The 24,535-nt window shown below is 35.3% G+C and overlaps 1 protein-coding gene across 4 annotated transcripts in view; it reads right to left on the bottom strand.

Moving 5' to 3' along the window:
• Window positions 1-24,535, bottom strand: part of CCSER2 (coiled-coil serine rich protein 2) — a 187,859-nt gene that overhangs the window by 48,658 nt on the left and 114,666 nt on the right. For all 4 annotated transcript variants that reach the window (XM_087431790.1, XM_087431791.1, XM_087431789.1 and 1 more), the window contains exon 6: window positions 23,550-23,745. In XM_087431790.1, the coding sequence (XP_087287916.1) occupies window positions 23,550-23,745 (196 nt within the window). The remainder of the gene's footprint in view (window positions 1-23,549; window positions 23,746-24,535) is intronic.

The raw sequence follows: 24,535 nt of genomic DNA, 5'->3' as shown, positions 1-24,535 counted from the left end.
TGGAATTAATTGGAAAAGATTTTAATAGATCTATTATAAAAATTCTCCAAAAGTAAGGGTGAACTCTTAAGGGGAATGTTAAGAAAGTATCAATAAAAAAACAGTGGAAGTGGAAACAGTTTCCATATAAAGTGGAAACAAATGGAAATTTTAGAACTGAAAAGATTCAATAACCAAAATTTTAAAATGCACTAGATGGACTAAATACCAGCATTTGAGTATCATTCATAGAGTGAACTCGACAGATCAAGAGAAATCAATCAATCTGAACAATGGAGAGAAAAAAGACTAGCCAAAAAAAAAAAAAGAACAGAACAGAGCCTGCTGAGGGAGCTGTGGGACAATAACAAAAGATCTAATATTCATGTCACCAAAGTTACAGAAGAAAGGGTGTGGGGCAGAAAAAATATTTGAAGAAATAATGGATAATTATACCTCAAATTTGGTGAAAGATCTGAACCTAACTATTTGAGAAACTCAATTTGAAAAAATTGAAAATAGACAAAATGTGCTCTCTGGACATAAGGGAATTTTACCAGAAATCAATAACCCGAAGGATAATCTTCACACATTTGGAAAGTAAACAACAAACTCCTAAATCATCCACGGGTCAAAAGAACAAATCTCAAGGTAAATAAGAAAATATCTTGAGTTAAAGGAAAATGAAGACAATACATCAAAATTTATGGAATGCAACTAAAGCAGTGCTCAGAGGGAAAATTACTGTATGAGGTGCTTGTAGGAAAACAAAGGTGTTAAATCCATAACTGGAACAAAATAAACCCAGAACAAGCAGAAAGAAGAAAATAACAAAGAGCAGAAATTAATAAAATTGAAAATCAAGAAATAGAGAGAAATCAATGAAACTAAAAATAGGTTCTTTGACAACTGCAAAATCTCTGCCAAACAGCAAAAGATAGAAGGCATGAATCAGACACATTATCAGGACATAGAAGACATATATCAGGAATGAAAGCAGGGATAGATTACAGATGTTTCAGGCATGAAAAGCAAACAAGGCAATAATACTGTAAGTGACTCTGCGCATACAAATTCTCCATGACATGGAGAAATTACTCAAAAACCCCAAACTATCAAAACTCACCCAAAATGAAAAAGACAACCTGGATAGATCTATGACTATTAATACAATGAATTCATAGTTTAAACCTTCCATAAAAGAAATATTGAAAGCCAGAAGTTTTCCTGACAAATTCTTCCAAAATTTAAAGGAATAGTATCAGTTCTAAACAATCTCTTAGAGAAAACAGAAATCAATTAGAAAATTAATCAAATCAATTAATGAGGCCAGCGCTTCCCTGATACCATACAAAGACAGTATAAGAAGACTATATAGATCAATATCCTTCATGAACAGAGACACAAAAGTCCTTAATAAAATATCTGAATCAATTTCAACAATATATAAAAAGGAAGACACATCATGAACAAATGGGGTTGATCCTGGGAATGTAAAGCTGGCTCAATAGTCGAAAAGCAACGGAATTCACCATATCAAGAGACAAAGGATCTATACAATTATCCCAATAGATACAGATAAGGTTTCTGACAAAATTCAACATCCATTCATGATAAAAACTCAGCAAACTAGGAACAGAAGGGAACTTGCTCAACCTGATAAAATCTATCTAAAAAACCTTACAATTAACATTATATTGAATGGTGAAAGAATAAATGTTTTACCCTTAAAACCAGGAACAAGGCACTCCTGTTCAATATTGTATTGGAGTTTCTACCCAGTGCAATAAGGCAAGAAAAGAAAAAACGAAGACAGACAGGTAGGAAAGGAAGAAATAAAACTTTCCATTCAGACAATATAAGTTTTGGTGTAGTAAACCCCTAAGTATCTACAATAACATTACTAGAACTAATATACGAATTTACAAAAGTCAAGATCCAAGGTCAATATACAAAAATATACTACTTCTATGGCAAAGAACAATTCGAAATTGAAATTTTTTAAAAAGATTACTATTTACAATAAACCAAAATCCACAAAACAAAAACCAAACAAAACCAAGAAACAAATGAAAATCCAAAATTAAGAAAAGATATATTTAGGTACAAATCTAACAAAATATAGACAAACAATCTATATTAAAAACAAAAACAAAACTGATGAAGGAAATCAGAGATGACCTAAGTTAATGAAGAGATACACTCTGCTAATGGATTGAAAGACTAAATATTGTTGAGATGTCAATTCTCTTCCAAATTCAACTACAGATCAATGCCCTCCCAATCAAAATCCCAGCAGAATTTTTTGTAGAAATTGAAAAGCTACTTCTAAAATTTATATAGTAATGCAAAAGAACTAAAACAGTCAAACAGTTTTGAAAAGAGGAATGAAGTTGGAGGAGTCACACTACTTCAAGACTTACTATAAAGCTATGGTAATCAAGAGAGTATGATATTGGCAAAAGGACAAACACTGATCAAAGGAACAGAACAGAGTCCAGAATTAGACCAACACATACATGCTCAAAGGCATTTCTGACAAAAGTACAAAAGCAATTCAATAGAGAAAGGACAGTCTTTTCAACAAATGGTGTTAGAACATCCATATGCAATAAAATTAACTTCACCCATACTTCATACCATATACAAAAATTCTCAAAACAGACTGTAGACCTAAATGTTAAACTTAAAACTACAAAAATTCTTCGAATAAACATAGAAAATCTTTGTGACCTAGGGCTGAGCAAAGATTTCTTAGATATGATACCAAAAACATGAACTGTAAAAAAAAAACTGATAACTTTGACTTCAAGAGCAGAACTTCTCTTTCAAAAACTATTAATAGAATAAAAAGAGAAGCCATGGACTGGGAGAAAATATCTGCAATAATTCAGATAAAATACTGAACATAGTGCCTAACTCATAGAGAGCATTTATAAATTGTTAGCTATTTTTTAAACAATAGCAATAACAAAAATAATTATCATGTGAAGGTTTAGGGTTTTTACCTGACTTCATTAACTCAGAACTGCACACAGTTGCCCAAAAAGCTAATTCTATTTCTTTCAATATTCATTTGTTTCATCATTCACATACCTAATAAAGGACTTACATATAAAAATATAAAAAACTATCAAAAACCAATAATAAAATAGACAACATTTTTGTTAAGGGGCAAAAGAATAGACATTTCACCAAAGAAGAAATACAAATGACAAATAAGCATATGAAAAGATTCTCAACATCATTAGTCATTAGGCAACTACAAATTAAAACCACAGTGAGATACCACTGCACACCTATGAGAAAGTCTTTTGAAAAACACTGACAATATCAAGTGCAGGCGAGGATACAGAACTGGAACTTTCATTTATCACTGGTGGGAATACAAAATTGTACAGCCACTTTTGGAAAACAGTTTGGTAGTTTCTTAAAAAGTTAAATATACAGTCATGTGTCACTTAACAATGGAGTTCATTCTGAGAAATGCATCATTAGGTGATCTCGTCGTTTCATGAACATCACAGAGTGTACTTACACAAACCTCAATGGTATACCCTAATACACACCTAGGCTGTATGGTACTAATCTTATGGGACCACTGTTGTATATGTGGTCTGTCATTGACTGAAACGTTGTCATACAGCACATGACTGTATACTTACCATACAACCTAGCAACCCCACTCCTAGGTGTTTACCAAGAGAAATGAAAACATGCTCACATGAAAATCTGTGCGTGAATATTTATTGTAGCTTTATTCATAATTGCCACAAACTAGAAAGTGATACAAATATCTCTCAACTGGTAAATGGATAAACAAACTATGGTACACGGATACAATGGAATACTACTCAGCAACACACAGGAACAAATTACTGATACATGGTACAGCATGAATCAATTTGAAATGTATTATGGTAAGTGAAAAAAAGCCAGACTCAAAAGGCAATATAACATATAATTCCATTTATGTGATAGTCTTGAAAAGGCAAAACTATAGAGACATAAAACAGATCAGTGGTTGCCAGAAGCTAGCAGTGGGTACAGGGACTGACGACAAAAGAAAAAAAAAGGAATTTTGGACGGTGATTGTAATAGCTGCACATTGTATGCATTTGTCAAAGCTCACAAAACTGTACAACAAAAAAGGTTGAATTTTACTGCATGTAAACTATACCCCAACAGAACCATACTAGGTTGAACAGCGTCCCCCTAGAAATTCATGCTAACCCAGAACTTGTGAATATGACTTCATTTGGAAATAGGGTCTTTATAGATGTCATCAAGTTGAGGTCATACCAGACTAGGGTGGGGCCTAAATCCAATATGACCAGTGTCCTTATAAGAAGAAAGAAATTTGGACACACAGGTCATGTGAAGATGGAGGCGGAGACTGGAGTGATGCATCTACAAACCAAGGAATGCCCAAGACTGCCAGCAACCACCAGAAGCTAGAAAGGCAAGGAAGGTTCCTCTCCTAGAGCCTTCAGAGAGCAGATGGCCCTGATGAGACCTCGATTTCAGATTTCTAGCCTCCAGAATTGTGAGAGAATAAATTTCTGTTATTATACGACACCTAGCTTGTGGTACTTTGTTATGGCTAGAAAACCAATATAAGACCTGACTAAAAAAACAATTAAAAGCAAACCAAAAGAGTAACATCACATAAATCTCAACAATAACAAGACAAATAAAGCTCATACAGCAACATTATTATAACACAAGAGGCAAGATGAAAAGTATTAATAACGATAAAGACTTTAGCAATCAGAGGAACAATCCACCAAGAAGGTGGGCCAATAATAAACATTTATATACCTAATAAAATAGCCTAGAGATACTAAACAAAAATTGACTAATTAAAAGGAGAAATTGAAAAATCCATAATTATAGCAGGAAATTAACATACTCTCAGAAATTCACAGATCAAAGACAAAAATTTAGTAAGAGTAAATAAGAATGAATGATACAATTAAAAAGCTTCATATAATAGACATACTGCTACCTAAAACAGAATGTATATTCTATTCAAACAAACACAGAACAATCAAAAACTGACCATGCTCTAAGCAGGGGTTAACAACTATGGTCGATAGGACAAATCCAGCCGGTTGCCTACTTTTATTACAGTCCATGATCTAACAATAATTACTACATTTTTAAATGGTTGCATTTTAAATGATTTTATAAATACCTACATCATAGCGTCAATTTTGCTTTTGCTTGAAAAAGCTAAAATATTTACTATCTGGCCCTCTAAGGAAAAGTTTTCCAACCCCTGCTTTAGGACACAAAGGGAATATCAACACATTATAAAGAATTTATATCATAGAGCTATTATACTTTATTATTAATGTACTAGGATTAGAAATCAATTAAAAAGATGAAAGCCCCATAAACCAAACCAATATTTTTGAAAATTGAAAAAAAATAGCTCAAATAAAATAAATGTATGGTATAGCCCCAGACATTCATGTTTAAGCTATTGCTATGCCTCAAAGAAAAAAAAAAATCTTCCTTTTCTTTTTTTAACTGTCTAGCAGTCTAGATTCAGGAGATCAAAGAGGGAAAATACTATTATTTCCATCAAAGCACAAGAGCTTAAAGATCATGAATATAAGCTCCAACTGAATCAATTAATAAAACCACCTCCCCTCCAAATAACTCTGACACTAACCCATGGTAGTACTCTCTATAAAACTTTGACCAAGACAAAACGTGTCCAGGCCAAAAGTAGGAAACATTTTGAGAAAAGCTTCTTTAATCATCAGAGGGGATAAAAATCATAAAACAGACAGAAAACATTCTCTTTCTAAAAAACACTGAAGAAATAACAATCAAGCATGCAATGGTCATACTTTACATTACATAGACTAAGGAGCCAACATTTACCGACAGTGCTGGGCACTGTTCTAAGCATTTTGCATAAACATATTTAATAAATGTCTAGATGCAAAAATAATACATAAAACCAGAACACATCGCTGCACAAAAAATAAGAAATTCATAATTAACTGACTGTCCAAGTAGTCTGGGCTGCTTTACTGAGTGAAGTGTCTCAGCAGTTTCGATGGGTTCCAGTTAGGATTTTTGAACTCTGAATGCAATTAACCTTAAGTTAATTAACTCTTGTGTTATTAGCATCTGATTAAGATTCAAAAAGATAAACCTTCCTCTATTCTAAGAGCATTAGGGGTCTACTGTCAGCAAATAATCTTCCACTTTTCTTTTCTGACATAGCATCAAGGTAAACTTTTCTTCTACTATTATTACTCTCCTACACATTAACTTGTTAGAAAACCCTACAACAAATTCCATCTTACCCAGGTGGTTCTTCCATGAGTTTGAAAAAACTGGGCTCTTCCTATGAGTTCCAGAGCAGCCGCAATGGACATGGACATTTAAAATGACTAACAAAAAAAGTTTGGCAGCGTTGACCCATCTCTGCTGACAAGCATCATCAGTGATGTCAACAAAGCTGCCTTGTGTTTCAGATGCTACAACACAATCACTAGAGGCATCCTAGGAAAGGGAGCACAGGAAGAGGAGAGAGTGACTGTTGTTTCTATTTCTATTCAAAAAAGTATCTTCTAAAAATACAAAGGTAGATAGATGAACAATCACATCACAACACATTGACTCTACAACGTGCACTGAGAATAACTTTTGAGTAACGCTGTAATTCACCTATGAAATTTAAAATCTAATAATTGAAGCTATATTTGAGAGGATTTAAGAAATACAGACTTAGAATGCCTGATTTTCATTAAGTGCTTCAAAGAAGAGGTGATCTTAACAGATGGTTGGGACAAAGACATTTTAAAACAGAAAAATCAACCTGGCATTCAAATTGACTAGAATGTTATATATGGATACATTCTTTATAATATTCTAAGCAAATATTACTTACAAATTTCTTCTGTTTAGATTTAATTAAACATGTTTAATTTGTACATATCTGAATCAGAATATCCTTTTCTATAGGTTTCTTTTGTCCCTTAAAATTATTGTGTTGTAAATTTCTTCTAATTTTTCTATATTTAAAAAAAATTCAAGTCTTCAAACCATCTGAGTTTACTATAGCATAAAACAAAAAACTAAATAATTGCTTCTATACTACTGAGTTTTTCTCAACATCTATTTTAAAATCCATCTCTGTCCAATCGTTTTCATCAACACCTATTTCTGGGTTTTCTCTTCCCTTCCATCACTCTAGGTTTCTATTTGTGTCAGTATTACATCCTGCTCTAAAGGGTATGTCCCACCTTCTCTTTTTGTCTTTCTCAATGTACATAAACCTTACCGTCTGGTGCTAACAATTTTGGAGTCATTTTGATGAATCCCCAAAATAAAGCTGTTGTGATTTTGGATGAATTTATATTACATCTATATACAGTACTGGGAAGAACTATAGGTTCCAATCATATAGCCACTATAAAGTGGCTGTCTTGGTTACTATACTAACATCCATGGATTAAGTTAATGTTTACAATATTTAGCCTTCTTATAGAACATAAGTATTTTCTCTACATTTTTTACACAAAGTTTTGTAGCTTTCTTTACAAAATGTCACAAACAACTCTCAGCAAATTGATGACAATGTTTTATTGATGCAGTAATTATTTCCAGTTTAAATCTAAGATTTATTATCCTTGGATCTTGAATATAGTACTGTTTATCTACTAGAACAGGTCTTTTTTTTTTTAGGCAAGGTCACACAATAAGAAATACATTTTATATCACAACCAAGTACACATATATATACACACATAGACATGCATATGTGTGCATGTGTGTGTACATATATCTACATAAGGATGGATGGTGGACAGACAGACAGATATAGATATTATATTAAAAACAAGTTTCACAAAACAGTATTTGTCCTTATTACATGTGATGTCCCCTGATAGTTTCTATACTGTTCTACTTTATTAAGAAAAAATAATAGTTACAATGGAGAACAAAATTGATTTCAAAACCCACTAAACAGCTGTAATGTGCAATTTTAAGAACAATGCAGTAGGCAGAGGACAAGAATTGTGACTTCTTTCTTTTTATCTTCATTACACCACGATCCTTGGTGCTCAACAAGTGCTTAATAAAGCATACTGAATGATGGAACAACAGTAACTAAATGAATATTAAATTGTGAGCAATTCAAATAATTAAAAACCCTTGACGTTCCCATTTTTATCATTATTGTTCCCATTACTGTTATTAATATAACAATTTATATACAGCTAACATTTATTAATTACTTTCTATGCATCAGACAGCATGGTTAGCACTTTATCTGAATTTCCTCATGCATTCTTTTTTTTTTTTTCTTACATCCACAACACACCAGGCAGACATCTCATGCATTCTTTACAACAGTCCTGAAATACAAGCTATTATAATCTCTATATCTTTTATGAGGAAATTTAGGCATAGAAAGTTTAAGTCATTTGTCCAAGATCACACAACAAACAAGTGGAAGAACCGGTCTGATTTCAAGTCTCAACCTTGGAATTGTCTAATTTTTTGAAATTACATTTATTCTTATTAACATTCATCATTAATATGCATAGAATTAGCATTATTCCAGTTACCCCACAACTAAAAACAACTCAAATGTCTATCAACAGGTAAATGGATAAAAATAAAATTTTGGTATATATATGTACAATGGAATGCTACTCAATAAAAAGGAAATGTACTGATACTCACAAAACACAGATGAATATCAAAACCATTATGGTGAGTGAAAGAATCCAGAAACAAAAAGAGTACACGTTGGATGGTCTCATTTAGATGAAATTCTAGAAAAGACAAAACTTTAGTAACAGAAAGCAGAGCAATGGCTACCTGGGCCAGGTTTGAGACAGGACTAACTGCCAAGGGACATGAGAGAATTTTAGCAGCTATAGAAATGTTCTATATCTTGATTGTGGTAGTGGTTACACAACTATATATATTCATCAAAACTCAAGCTGTATACTTAAAATGGGTGCACTTTATTTAAATGTAAATTCTACCTCGATAAAGTCGATAAAACTTTTTTTTAATTCGCTTCTTTTTCCACTTCATTTTCCTTTCCCTTCTTGAACAAGCCAAAACAGAGTAAGATAGGTCTTCACCCAAAAAGAGAGCCCAGCATGAAATCTGAAAGCCTAAGTAAGTTGAGGAATATGACCTTGCGGGGGACAGCTTACCAAAGCATGTCAGAGCCTAAAAGGGTGAAAAGGGCATCCCCAGGGTTCCGCAGGGTATGAGGGAACAATATGATACCAGAGTCAAGCCTGAGTAGAATGAGCAGGGCACGTGCACATATGGACAAGCTGGTGGGCTGTCAGAGTCCAAGTAGAGTGAGGTGGGCATCCACACACAGGATGGCCTGGAGAGGGCTGCCAGAGCTCAAGCAGCATGAAGAGGGCATCTATACAGGAAAAGGCCCAGTGTCAGACCCAAGTAGGGAAAGGAGGGCATCTATATGCAGGCATTAACTGACATGTGGTGTCAAGCCCAAGCAGAGTGAGGAGGCATCCAAATGGAGAGGGAGACTGGTGTGGAGTGTCATAGCCCGAGTCGGGTGAGGAAGGTTTATACAGACAGTGGGGAGCAGCCAGGCATGGGGATTCAGAATCTTAGTGAGGAAAGAAGGACAACTACACGGGAAAGGTGATGACAGCAGTGGTAGGAAATCGGTTACACCCAGGAGGACTGATCAAATGAGTAAATATATTAAAAAAAATAGAAACCAATTTTCACACTGTCAGAGAAGAGAGTTATAAATATGGGAAAGTAAAAATGCTTTATTTAGATTGGAATTGAAGTTATGACTACAAACTCACTGTTTTCAATATATTTAGACAGATACAGAGATACAGTCACAAGTATGCATATAAACACCCACAAACACATGCACACACGTGTGTGCGCGCACACACACACACCCCCCCTCGGAGGGCTTAAGGGCACCGAGGCCCCAACAGCAATAAGCACACCTAGCCCCCAGATCTTGGCTTCTAAATACCATTCTCCACTAAAAGGAACCAGGGCTCCTTGACATAAATGGCGGTTTCTAGGTTGGGATAGGGAAAATACTAAATAAGCCTAGACATCTTGTATTGCCAAAAAGGAAAGAAGTGCCCAAAGAATGATGAGTACAAGTCAAAAGGACATAGGAGCCAGCCTAAAAGAGCTCTCAAATGCCAAATCTTGGATAGTCTGAGCATCAAAATAAATTATATCAATAGATTATAACTGATCACATAATATAAGAAACCAAGAATATATACTAATATAAATAAATCACTGAATAAGTAGGAAATTTGACAATAGGGTATTTGTATAGTTTTAAAATTCCTCCCTACAGAATACTAATTTTAAAGAGGAAAAGAGTAATTTTACAGTTGAGAAGGCTTGCAGACAACACCTTTATCAAGTGATCAAAGTTAATATCACTAATGGGACAAACCAAAATCATGTGCCACCTGACGGCATGCAATGAGAACTAGGCAGCATTTGCTTCTGTGACATTCCTGTCGAAGATGCATAACCTAAATCCAATCATATGGCTACATAAGACAAACCAAAATTGAAGGGCATTCTGCAGAATAACTAGCCTATAATATTAAAAGGCGTCACGGTCATCAAAGTTAAGGGAAAACTGAGGAAGTATTGTAGTTTGAAGAAAACTACGGAAACATGACAACTCAAAGCAATATGCAATTCTGAAGTGGATCTTTCTGCTATAAAGGATATTACCAGGATGAATGGCAAAATCTGAAAAGGCTCTGAGGATTACATGGTATTAATGTATCAAGGTTGATGTCCTGATTTTGATAACTGTATTGTGGTTATACAGGAGAAAATCCTTATTTGTAGGAAATGTACACTTAACATTTGGGGGTGACAATCTTTAACAGGCAACTTACTCTCAGGTGGTTCAAGAAACAAAGTTCTTGAAACTTGAAGAAAGTACCTGAAATGTTTTTGTAAGAATGAAAATGTTCCAAAAAAATTTTTGTTTCAAAAAAATTAAAAAAAAAATACAAACACTGGAAAGGAAAAACATAATTGTCATTACTGCAGATTACATACTTATCTAAATAAAAATTCCAAATAAATCTATGTTTAAATTATTATAATTAATAATAATTGTATCAAGGTTGCTGGATACATAAACTCAATAAATAAAAGTCTACTGCACTTCTGTATACCAGCAACAATCCATTAGAAAATGGTAGCATTCACAATAGCAAAAAAAACTTTAGGTACTAGAAATAAATCTAACAAAATTGTACATCTTTTAAGGAAAAAAGTATAAAATTTCACTCAAAAAATTTTTTTAAACTAAATCAATGGACCTATATATCACGTTTTTGGATACAAAGTCTAAATATTCTAAGATGTTAATTCTTCCTGTTGACCTATTGATTCAATGCTATTCCCATTAAAATCCCAAAAGAGTTTTTCATAGGACTCAACAAAATGATTCTAACATTTTATGGAAAAGCAAAAAACTAAGAATAGTTATGACACTCTAGAAGAAGAGTAAGATAAGGAACCATGATGATGTATTATCGAGTCTTATTATAAAAGCAACAGTTAGATTATATAACCTGGCACTGGGACTGTGTCACGCATATGGACATCTGGCTTTTTTAAAGAGTAGGCACTGTATATCAGAGGAGAAAAAATGCACTCAACACTTTTAGTACTGAACCTACTGATTATCTACACGGAGAAAAATGAAAGCGGATCTCTATCTCACACCTGATGTACACCAAAATCATTTCAAAGGTATTTGTAACTTAATTGTGAAGGTCAAATCTCTCAATTTTTTGAAAAGAATACATTATTTTTATGACTTCAGAACAAGGAAGGATTTCTTAAACAAGAATTTCTACAAGCACAAAGAAAAAGTCTGATAAAATCAATTACATTAGAATTGAGAACTTTTGTTCATCAAAGGATACCAAAGAGTGAAAAAGCAGGCCACAGAATGGAAGAAGACTTTTAACACACATAGCCAACAAAATACTTACATCCAGAATATACAGAAAACTAAATCACATACACACAGACAAACGATATGCTCAGGCAATAAACACTGCATAAGCATACAAGAAAGCTCCACTTAGGAAAATGCAGAATAAAACCACAATTAACTATCACTATATGCTCACCACAAGACCAAAATTAAGAAGTTGGATAATACCGAGTGTTGCACAGATGTGGAACAATGGAAAACAGCATCTGCTATTTGAGGGGAGTGAAACAGATTGAACAATTTTGGAAAACAGTCTGGTATTTCTAGAGTAGAATATTTCCATGCCCCATGATTCAGAAATTCCACTCCTAGTTAGTTAACTCCAGAAGAATTTTTGCACATGTTTACCAGGAAAATGTTCACATCAATATTATTTGTCACAGCAAAAAAACTGGAAGGAAACAAAGTTGACATCAAGAGTAAAATGGACAAAGAAATTATTGTTTGCTCATAGAATAGAACAATATAGAAATGAAAATTATGGAAATAGAACTAAATATAAATATGAATGAACCTTAAAGAAAACTCTGAATAAAAGAAATGTCACAGAGAAATACGTACAGTATAATTTAATTTATATAAAGTTCTAAAAGAGGCAAAACTAATATTCACAGGGATACAAACATAGGTGGTTCCAACTTAGAAAAACCAGGGAAGCGCAACATTCTGGAAAGGGAAGGTGTTCCCATCAGGAAGGAGCCCAGAGGGAGCTTCTTCATGTCTCATTTCTTAACCTGGGTGGTGAGTACAAAGCTGTTTTACATTATTCATTAAATTGTACCCTTATACTGTATACGCTCTATGTATATTTCATAATCTTTTTTCTTCTTGAGTGATGAGAAGAGTCTAATGATAGAGAAGCATGAGCTCCCTGGCCTTTCTGTGGGTCTCTGCCACCAAGTGGCAATCATTCAGCAGCTCCTTAACTCTTAGTGCACTCAGCCAGAATGCTGCTGCTCTAAATATTTCATCCACCTACCACTACACACACACACACACACAAACAAATAGGAAAATTATGTGAAGGAAAAATTACTGATTTTATTCTCAACATGGGAGATGAGAGGAAATAAAACATCTCTATACCATACTTGACAATTCATAAAACACTATTATATACTTCTTTATTTTTATCCCCAAAACAGGTAGACAGGGCATGAATCATTGGGATGAAATATTTTGCAATCCCAAAGAAAATGTAAAAAAGAGGTATCGTCATGCTCTTCTGATTATTTCACGTCAGATTGTTCATTTCCTACTCCAAGGTCAAAACAGATGCTGAATGTGATAATATAATAAATGCAAACATGGAAAATAATGAAACAAAAGGGAAGAAAGTAGATGAGCATAACCAAACTGTTCTGCAGTATTTACTAAAGCTAAATATCTATATACGTTATGACTCAGCTATGTATTCCACTCATAGGTATACACCCAACAAAAACACACACATATGTCCACCAAAAGACATATACTATAATACTGTAGCAGCATTATTCACAAAAACCAAAAACTGGAAAACTGCCTAAATACATACCAACTATAGAACGAACGAAATAAATTGCGGTATATTCATGTCATGAATTACTCTACAGCAATGAGACACACTGCAAAAAATGGATGACTCACAAATCTAAACTGAACAAAAGGAGCCAGAAAAAAAGAGTATATGACATATGATTTCATTTACATAAAGTTCAAACACGGGCAAACTCATATGTTTTCAGAAATGAGGTAGTCACTGTTAGAAAAGCAGGGCAGCAACTAGAAGGGGTTAACGTTCTGGGGTTTTCGTGGGTGCTGGCTAAATGGGTATTTTCAGTTCGTGAAAATTCATTGAGATAGACATTTAGGAATTATACCCTTTTCTATATGCATATTATGCTTCAAGTGTTTGAAATGGGATACAGCAAAAAATTATTTTTGCTCCATGTTCCCATGTTCTTCAGATCAGAATCGAAATTCTTATTTAAAATTCTCTAAATTGGGTGACAGAACATGAGAAGTATTAAGCTAAAATAATTCAAAAGCCCTGAGTTTTAAAATGCATTGTGGGGGCCAGCCCCGTGGCATAGTGGTTAAGTGCGCGCACTCCGCTGCCGGCGGCCCGGGGTTCGGATCCCGGATGCGCACCGATGCACCACTTGTCAGGCCATGCTGTGGCAGCGTCCCATATAAAGTGGAGTAAGACAGGCACAGATGTTAGCCCAGGGCCAGTCGTCCTCAGCAAAAAGAAGAGGATTAGCATGGATGTTACCTCTTCCTCACAAAAAAAAAAAAAAAAAAAAAAAAATGCATTGTGCATTCAATCTGAGAATCTCAGTTCTCTGACCATTAAAATAGGATTACTACTGCTGTCCTCCCTATCCCACTGTATTGTGATTAGGAAAACAAGGTACATGAAAGTGCTGTTTAAACCGTGAAGTAATCTTGAGCTGTGTGTAACAAAAACAAAAAATAGATCAAAGGCCAATACAATGGTTTACCATTTTTAAATTTATATGGGTGCAGTGAGAACTTCGTTCAAGTGAACTCAAATACAGAGGCCTATTTAATAAAATAAAGACTCCATTGCTCCGGGTTTGGCTGAGGTGATACAGAGCAACGGTGAGGAGAGTGCTGGAGCCTGCCTTCACACTCTCCTCTCCCTGTTGTCCCCCAAGGTATCTCCTAGAATGCTGCTGTGTGCAACAGGCCTTGGAGTCATACAGACTGGGGTAAAAAGTCCTGGTTTTATCACTAATTAGCTTTCTGGGCCTCAACTTATTCAACATGAGATGAAGTCAGTATCACCTACTTTTCAAGGACTAGAGATAATGTATGAGAGAATCTAGAAGAAGGCCCAGTATGCAGTGTATGACCACTATATAAAAGTTTTACATACACAATTCTGTAAAACATATGCATGAAAAAAAGCACTAAAATTCAACGATTTTCAAAGCAATTAAATTTAACAAATTTAGGTTAACACTTGGATGTCTGCAACAGCCACCTAAATATTACGACTTAAGTCATTCCTTCTGCTATTCATTTTCCATAAATCTCTTCAAGTAATATTTTTAATGTACCAATTTGGCCATGTCACTCATTGGCTTACTACTGCCTACAGGATAACACCCAACTCCTCTTGTGGCACACAGGACCTTCACAGTCTGCCCTAAGCCTCTCCATCACTCCTGCCTCTTCTCTAACACCCAACATTTTAACCATACCCAATTATTAATTGACCTTTAAATAGGACATGTATTTTGTCAATAACCTCTTATTTTTTCAGAAATAATAAATACATATTGTAGAAAATTAGAAATTATAAAATGTAGATTTAAAAAAAAAATTATAGTCTCACCATCCAGGTATCATCACTATTAACACCTTAGTGCATAACCTTCTGGAGATATAGATATATAGATACATAAAGATACATGGATCATAATGTACATACTGTTTTACCACTTGCTTTCTTCAGTCAACAATCTCTGTCTTTCCATTTCAGTAAATTTCTACTTATCTAATACAGAGACCACATTCAAATTTCCCCAATTGACCCAAAATCTCCTTTAGAGTTGATCTGTCCAACCAGTATCCAATTCAGAATCTCACATTACATCTATTTGTCCCTTAAATTTCTTTTAGTGTAGCACTGTAAACTCCCTGCATCAACTTTTTAGGACACTAACAAGCTAAAAAGACATCACTATTTTTCTTACAGAATTTCCAGCCATCTGAATTGGTCTGGTTCCTTCCTCTCTTAATACTTCTATCACCTGTTTTTCCTGTACAAAGGAAGTTGTAAGTAATGACTAGAAGAATTAAAATTAAATATTTTGGGCTAGAATGTATTATATATAATTCTGTATATTATATATAATTACGTATTTTATACATAATTCTGTGTAGCACATAAGAAGATACACACTATCTGGCTAACTCAACTCATTAAAGATGAGAAAACTAATCACTGGATTAGAGTGATGACAGTTTGATCTCTTCAATGAACAATTATGTGTTTTTCTCTTGCAACCATGAAGTAATTTACATAGCGTTACTCTGGCACTATATAAACTGCCTGGGAATCCATCACCCATTCACCTAATGGTTGTAACAACAATTACTAATCCTGGCATAAAGCAAGAATTTCATCAAGGTTTATAAAATGATGTTTCTCTAATTCTATTACCCCTTCTACATTTGTTTGCTGGCATTCTTCAGCAAAACTGAATTATCTTGCATCAATGATCTCTAAAGAGATATAGATACACAACCAACTATAAATGCAACATAAATGCTAATTCTTTCCCATTAATAGACATTTTTAAAGTAAGAAGGTGTATTACTAGTCACCTCAAAGTGCACTAACTGAGCACTGGTTTTTCTGGCTTTCTCTTTTTTGAGTATCTTATGTTCTCACAAGTTTTCTGTCAGTCATTGTGAGGAATGCAACTCATACTTTCAATAACCTGCACCTTTGCTCATGCTGATCCCACTGATCTGCCCAAAACTCTTCACTTGATAAACTCAACTTCCAGGAACCAAAATATCAGTATCATGTCTTCTCTATAATGGCATACAGTGAATTTCTTCATTTCCATTCCCAGAGCAATTTTTTCTCTCTGCAATACTACATCAAGATACCTCTGATAGAACATGCGGTTGCATATCTTTTTCACTCCCTGAATTTGTCTTTTACAGGTCAGGACAGTATTTCACACCAATGTTATTCACAGTTTGATTCATAGATCAGTTCTGGCCCATAAACTGTTTCCTGTCTGTGACACAATAAAAAGCTTGCACCAGAATATAAATCAACTACTCACTAAATACACTGTTTAGTTCAGATCACTTGTTTTCTTTGGTAACAAAAATATGCAGAAGGAGGATGAAATGTGCTGATTTCTATTCTGGCAAGAGCTACTTTAACTTTCAGTGGATCAATAACAAACATTTCAGTATAAGCTACTTTGAAATGCACTGTCTAACTGTCAATTTATCCTTACTGCCAGGAACACAAGAGGAATATAAGTAACTGTTTGTAGAGAGAAAAGGCAGTGTAGCAGAAGTGGGGACCATGGGCATGTTGAAATATCTCTTCTAAGAAGGTGAGGATAAGTTGTCACATCTGGATCTTCCTACAACAAAAAAGATGTACAACACTTAATGGGCCTCTTTGGATTTTGGAGGCAACATATTCCTCATTTGGGTTTATTATTCCAGCCCACTTACGAAGTGACTCGAATAGCTGCTAGTTCTGATTAGGGCCCAGAAGGCTCTGCAACATGTTCAGGCTGCTGTGCAAGCTGCTCTGCCACTTGGGTCATAAGATCCAGCAGATCCCATGGTGCTTGAAGTATCAGTGACAGGGATGCTGTTTGGAGATGTTAGCTGGCCCCTACAGGTGAATCTCAGTGCAGGTCCTTAGAATTTTGGAGCAAAGCCCTGCCATCCTCTACGGATAACTACTCTCCTTTTGAGAAACAGCTCTTGGTCTGCTAATGGGTCTTAGCAGCAACTGAATGCTTAACCTTGGGCCACCAAGGTACCATGCAATCTGAACTGCCCATCATGAACTGGGTATTATCTGACACAAAAAGTCATCAACTTGGGTGTGCACAGCAACACTCCATCATCAAATGGAAGTGGTGTATACCTGATCAGGCCAAAATAGGCCCTGAGAATATAAAGAAGTTACAGGAGGAAGTGGCCCAAATGCCCATGGTCCCCTCTCCTGCTACACTGCATTTTCTCTCCCAGCATACACTGTGACCTTATGGGGAGTTCCCTACGATCAGCTGACAGAGGAAGAGAAGACTCAGGTCTGGTTTACAGATGGTTCTGTATGATATGGAGACAACATCCGAAAGTGGACAGCTGCAGCACTATAGTCCCTTTCTGGGACATTCCAGAAAGACAGCAGTGAAAGCAAATCCTCCCAGTAAGCAGAACTTCAAGCAGTAGAGCTCATTATTCACTTTACTTAGGAAAAAAGATGGCCAGACATGTGATTATATACCAATTCATGAGCTGTGGCCAATAGTTTGACTGAGTTGTCAGGGACTTGGACGGAACATGATTAAAAAATTGGTGACAAGGAAATTTAGGGAAGAAGTTATGTGGACAGACCCCTCTGAGTGGGCAAAAAATATGAAGATATTTGTGTCATATGAATGCTCACAAAAGGGTGACCTCAGCAGAGGAGGATTTTAATAATCAAGTGGATCAATGACCCATTCTGTAGACACCAGTCAACTTTTTTCCCTAGCCACCCCATTATTGCCCAACAGGCTCACGAACAGAATAGCCATGGTGGCAGGGATGGAGGTAATGCATGGACTCAGCAACACGGCATACCTGGCTACCATCACTGCTTAATACCTAACTTGTCAGCATCAGAGATCAACAATGAGCCCCTGATATGGCACCATCCCCTGGGTGATCAGCCAGCTACCTGGTGGCAGGTTGATTACAGTGAACCACTTCCATCATAGAAGGGGAACAGACACTTACTCTTTTGTCCTTACTGGAATAGACACTTACTCTGGATATGTATTTGCTTCCCTGCTCACAATGCTTCTGCCAAAACTACCAGCTGTGGACCTAGAGAATGCCTCCCCAATGTGGGTGGGCCTCATTCAATCCGCTGAAGGCCTGAATAGAAGAAAAGGTGGAGTAAGGGAGAATTCACTCTCTCTCTCTGTCTGACTGTCTTCAAGCTGGGACATTGGTCCTCTCCTGCCTTTGGACTCAGACTCATACTAAAACTTATATATCACTGGCTCTTCTGGTTCTCAGGCCTTCAGACTCAAGACCAGAACTATACCATCAGCCGTCCTGGGTTTTTAGCTTGTCAACTGCAGATCTTGAGATTTCTCAGCCTCCATAATTGCATGAGCCAATTTCTTATAATCAATCTCTTCATATATATATGTACATATTATATATATGTGTGTGTGTATATATATGTCTCTCTGTCTATATATATATACACACACACACGTATATATACACATACACAGACAAAGATATACACACACCACATATACACAACATTAGTTCTTTTTCTCTGGAGAACCCAGACTGATACAACGGCAATTCCTTCAAACTGGTAATAGGCACTAAGGGAAAGTCTAGAAAATGCAAAGGTGGTTTCTCATTTGTCCTTATCAAGCAGGGCCTCTTGATCAGGTTCTGGAGATCAAGAAAAAGACAGCAAGAGAGTGTACTGGATTAAGGGATAACCAGCAACTAAGGAAGGTAAGGTACTTGTAAAATTGTTTGATTCAACTCAATCTAACACATATTTATTGAGTACTAGGTAACAGAAATTTTATATATTTATATGTAAAGTTCTCAGGAGCTCTAGAAAATTCTGTTGTTTCCAATAAGAATCAAGCTGCAGAAATCATTTTTATGCTATTTATATTTTCACTAATCATTTCTCTTTAGTTTTCTTACATAAATTTAATTCAATCTTATCAAGGAAATAGCCTAACTAAACTTTGCTAAAAACAGTCAAGGAAAAGAATTCTGTCTGAGTTTAAGGAACATTGCCTTGGGGTAAGCCACCTGGAGGAGAGAACACAAAAGTAACAGAACAAACGAGATTATGCAACTACATCTTTCTATGTGGACATTCGTCTTTCTGAGCTAGTAGTTAGTCAAATCTTGGAAAGCTTCATGTTTTACTGAAGTAAGAGTGACTCCTCCCCATAATATCAATCTCTTATGGGTAGCCCCCCAAGCAGATACTGGTTGCTCGTGCTTATTTAAGTTCTTATGTTTGCAAATGAGTGTAAAACCCCACCTCACTACCGGCAAATCCAGCAAACAACATCAATGTGCAAGGATTAAACCAAATGTTGAGCTGTGATACACTGAAGTTTGGTAAGAAGCATTCACACAACTTAATTTTTAAAATATTTTTCTCTATGTTTTAATAAGGAGAGGGCTTTTGATTAGAGATATTTTTATCTTCTCTTTCTCTTAAACCTATACTAAAAGAACAGTAAAAATTTTTTGAAAACACATAAACCATAACAATAAAGGGAACTGGGGAGGGGACATAGCAGACAGAAACTTTCATAACTGATTTAGCAGGACCAGAGGAAGACACACTAAAGTGTGTATAGATGAGGAACTAAAGGGGAACCAATTTGCTCTGCAAAACCCCAAAGAGGGTCAAAATGCTAGATACAGGAAAAGGTAAGTATATGACCTACTAGGGTTAAAAATACGGGACTTAATTGGAAGTCTGCATAAGGCAAGAACAGACTCCCAGTCCTCTATCTCTATTCCAAGCAAAAAAAATTAGAGCTTTCTTCTCTGGAGAAACTGCAACGACCTCAGAAGGAAAAATCTTCCACTTAGTAAGTATTGAGGGTCCAACAACATCCATCCATCACTATATAATGAAGCCAGCAGGCTGACAAGCCCAGTGCATGTACAAAGAGTCCTGAAGCAACTTTTTAGTTCCTTACTCTCAAATATTAATAAATAAAAAAGAATCACTACATATTTGAAGAAAGATTCCAAAAGAAAGAGAAACCAAAATAAAGAACAAAATGACCATGTACAAAGAGAATGCAGGGAACCTGAAAAATCTTAACAAAACAGGAAAAAACAGTCTACTTAATGTAATTACAGACAAAACAAGAACTGAATGATATGAATAAGGAATGGTATACAATAAAGAGTTCTTGGAAACTGAAAATACAATTGCCAAGATAATAATTCAACAGAAACAGCTGGAATATGAAGTTGAGAATATATACCAGGAAACCTAATCAAACCCAAAGAAAAGGAAAATATGAAAGAAAAAATAAAAGATTAAGAATCAATTCAGAAGTTCTAGTTTGTGATTACCAAGAATTCCAGAAAGATACAGAGAAAATGGGGTAAAGAAAATAATCACAGAAATAAGAAAATTTCACACTACATGAATCTCCAAAGAGCCCATTAATTACCCACACATTAAGTGGAAAACAAACAAACAACTACAATAAAACTCAGATCCCAGGACATACTGTGAAACTGCAGAATGTCAGAAATAAAAGATTAAAAATCTCCCAGAGAGATAAAAACAAGCAAAATACAACTCAAAATGAATCAGAATATAGTGGGCTTTTCTCAGTGGCTAAACTGGATCCTAGAAAAGCAATGCCTTCAAATCGCTAAGGGAAAATGCACCTCCATCCCAGCCAAATTATTAATATCAACTAAATGTGAGAGTAGACAAAAGAAATTTTCAGTCTGTAGTAACCAAAAATCTTTACCATCCATTTGCCCTCTCTTAGGAAGTAAATTAAGGATATACTCCAGCTAAATGAGGGAGTAAACTGAGAAAAAAAAGGACACGTTATCCAAGAAATAGTGGACCCAATCCTAGAGAAGCTTCAGACAGTAACCTGTTCAGATTAGGAAAGGCTGACTGAGGTGGGAAGAGTGACAGAAATACTGTTCTTTCATTAAGATTCCGGATACTATGTTAATTTTTTTTGTATTATGTATCAAACTGAACTTTTTAAAATTTAGTAATATTAAAAGGGAAAAAATTAAGAGGCAGTTATATGAAATCTTTAACTCACTCAGCTTTTAACTTTCATTAGCATTTTGGGAAACTTTAAGATGCCCTAAAAAGATTCTGCAATTTTCTCCTCCTAATTTTGTTTTTACTATATAAACAAAAAGTAAAGTCAATCTGATCAGTGTGTACTACCTACAATTTCAAAGGTCATAACGACAGAAAAGAGACATTAAGAGATTCACAGCTGGGGCCAGCCCAGTAGCATAGTGGTTACGTTTGTGCGCTCTGCTTCTGCGGTCCAGGGTTCGCGGGTTTGGATCTTGGGCACAGACCTACACATCACTCATCAAGCCATGCTGTGGTGGCGTCCCACATACAAGACAGAGGAAGACAAGCACAGATGTTAGCTCAGGGACAAGCTTCCTCAAGCAAAAAGAGGAAGACTGGCAACAGATGTTGGCTCAGGGACAATGTTCCTTACCAAAAAAAAAAAAAGGAGATTCACAGTTTTTCTATTTTCATAGTACTTATCACTGGTTACCAATTCACCTATACTGTCCTTAATTATGCTACTTCTCTCATTATTAGAGGTGGTCTGGTCTTATTAGCTGATATTTAATCATGCTTCATGTTTCAGGGCAATAACCCCGGTACAAAAGAGGGTATATGATATAGCTAGTACAATGACTGACTCAAAATAGATATTTAACATATTTTAGCTATTTCCCACCCTTTCTACCTCCTCTTTGTTTTACTCTGAAGCTCCTGATCAGAAAATCTTCTCCCCAGACCAACGAGCAGAGAAATACTATAAAACAGAGTCTATCTCCTAGTTACAGTTGAACTAAGTTGTAAGCCCTATGTCTGGATATTTCAATCATGGAAACTCTTTCTGTCTTGAGAGGAGTCCAAGAATCTCAGATCCAAAAAGGATCTTCCACTTTCTTTCTGCCAGCCTTAGCACAGAACAGTTTCTCTTAAAAACGTAGTCAAATATCCACAAGAATGGAGAATAGTAGCCCAGAGAATCCATAACTGAGTAATATAAAACCATATACATGACTTCAACAGAATATTTACACTAATCGTCATTACTAACACAGGAGCCATACTTCACTTCAACTAGCCTTTACTGAGCATATATCATGAGTTGGTTTTGATGGCCACCAAGAATTCTCAGACTTGGGCCCTGTATATAAGAAGGTAGAACATACAATCCTGAGGAAGGTAACTCGCAAAGCTGAGCAAAGAAGCCAGACTCTTCTTTCTCAACCATAATTTTAAGCTAATTTGGCTAGTCTACAAAACACAAATACAGATTTAAAACTAAACAAAAGATATCTATAATTTAAAATTAGTATTTTATTTCTCAGTTTCCTGCTATGCATCTGACCTTGTCTGTAAGTACTAAATGTTCAAGTAAAGAAAGTACTATTGAATCAGAAGCCAGGTTCTACCATCAGCTCACCTTGTGTCTTTGGACAAATCACATCACTATGAGTCTAGATTTCTCTCAAATAAAAAAATGAGACGACTGGGGAAGATTAAACTTGAAGGTTTCAAACAAAAGTGAAATTATATGACTATGATTATCTAAGTAAAAACTGCTATTTCTTATCTCCCACTTAGCTGAAAGTCTAGTAGCAGCCACTGATGACTGAATGCCTGCTATGTCTCAGGTATCAGACTGTTCAGTTTACAACTACTATTTCTAACTCTTTCAACAACTTTACAGTGTAGGTACTGTAAAAATGAGGACACAGAAACAGAGAGATTGGCTTACCAAATATCACACAACTCAGAAATGCTGAGGGCTGTACTGAGACCATCATGCCAAATCCCATGGTTTTTTTTCTCTCAGAAAAGGTTCTATTATGTACTATTTACAAGCATTATTTCTACAGAAATCTAAATAGACATAAGAAACCCAATTAACTCTTTTTTTAAAGTCAAGTCACCCTATTTTGCAATTCAAAATATCAGAGCTGAAAATGTTCATTATATACTCACCTGATGCAGCAGACGTTTCAGTTTGAGTAACTGGGTTTTGACAGCAGTGCAATCCTGGACCATGTGCCGGAGGGTCATCTCATCCAGTATCACTGTATTTTCGGGTACATCTACAAACATCTTCTGAGCCTGGAAAAAGGGGGTCCCTCCATAGCTTTCAAAATGTCCCAAAGGAGATTCTCTATAGGGAGAGCCTCTGGAAGGGCAGGGGAAGAAATTGGAGGGAAAAGATATACAATATAATTTCAGAAAGAAATAAAAGTAATGAAATTATCGCAATGATTATTACAAATCATTTATCATATCACAAAGCCTCTGTCTTTTATTCACCTCAAACACTGAGTTTGTTTCCACTGAAAAGTCCTATCAGTTCTAGCTGTCATTAATACAATTGTCTTCTGCATTCCCCCTTTTGTGTGTATTTCACACATTGGTTGAATAAATCTTCTTCCTTAGGAACTAGAATAGAAAGAAAAAACTCTGGGGAAAGGCCTTGCCTGGAAAAAATTATACTTATTTTCATTTTCTGCACCGATTTGTCTGCTATTTAGCTTTTGACTTGAACTGGCCTCTTAAGTTTCACATCTTTTTTAACCCCATAACTATTCTACCCACATTAATTCCTAGTTTGGACACAGTCCTGGACTCCTATTCCTTGAAAGTCCCAGTAGATAGTTAAGACAGACAAACTATTATTCCTTCTTTTGTTTTTACATTGTTAGTAAGTCATCTTTTCCAATAAAGATTAAACAAAGTTTTATAAAAGTCTCATACACACCACATATTTTCTAATACTAAATTACATTAAAAAAACCTACTCTAAAAAATTGAAACTTACCTTTAGTTTCATACAATAATATACATGCTGAATAAGAGAAGGAAAAAAAAAGAAAACTAGGGATAATGTGTTTCATGGACATGAGAAACACAATATTTTAACCAGAAGTTATAGCTACAGCAGTCCAAAAATGACTGCATTCACATTA

The sequence above is a fragment of the Ceratotherium simum genome, chromosome 6 (genome assembly GCF_057802395.1).
Source record: "Ceratotherium simum simum isolate JZ-2026a chromosome 6, ASM5780239v1, whole genome shotgun sequence".
Classification (NCBI taxonomy): Eukaryota; Metazoa; Chordata; class Mammalia; order Perissodactyla; family Rhinocerotidae; genus Ceratotherium; species Ceratotherium simum.
Note: the sequence above shows the minus strand (reverse complement) of the source record. Positions and strands in the feature narration are given on the sequence as shown.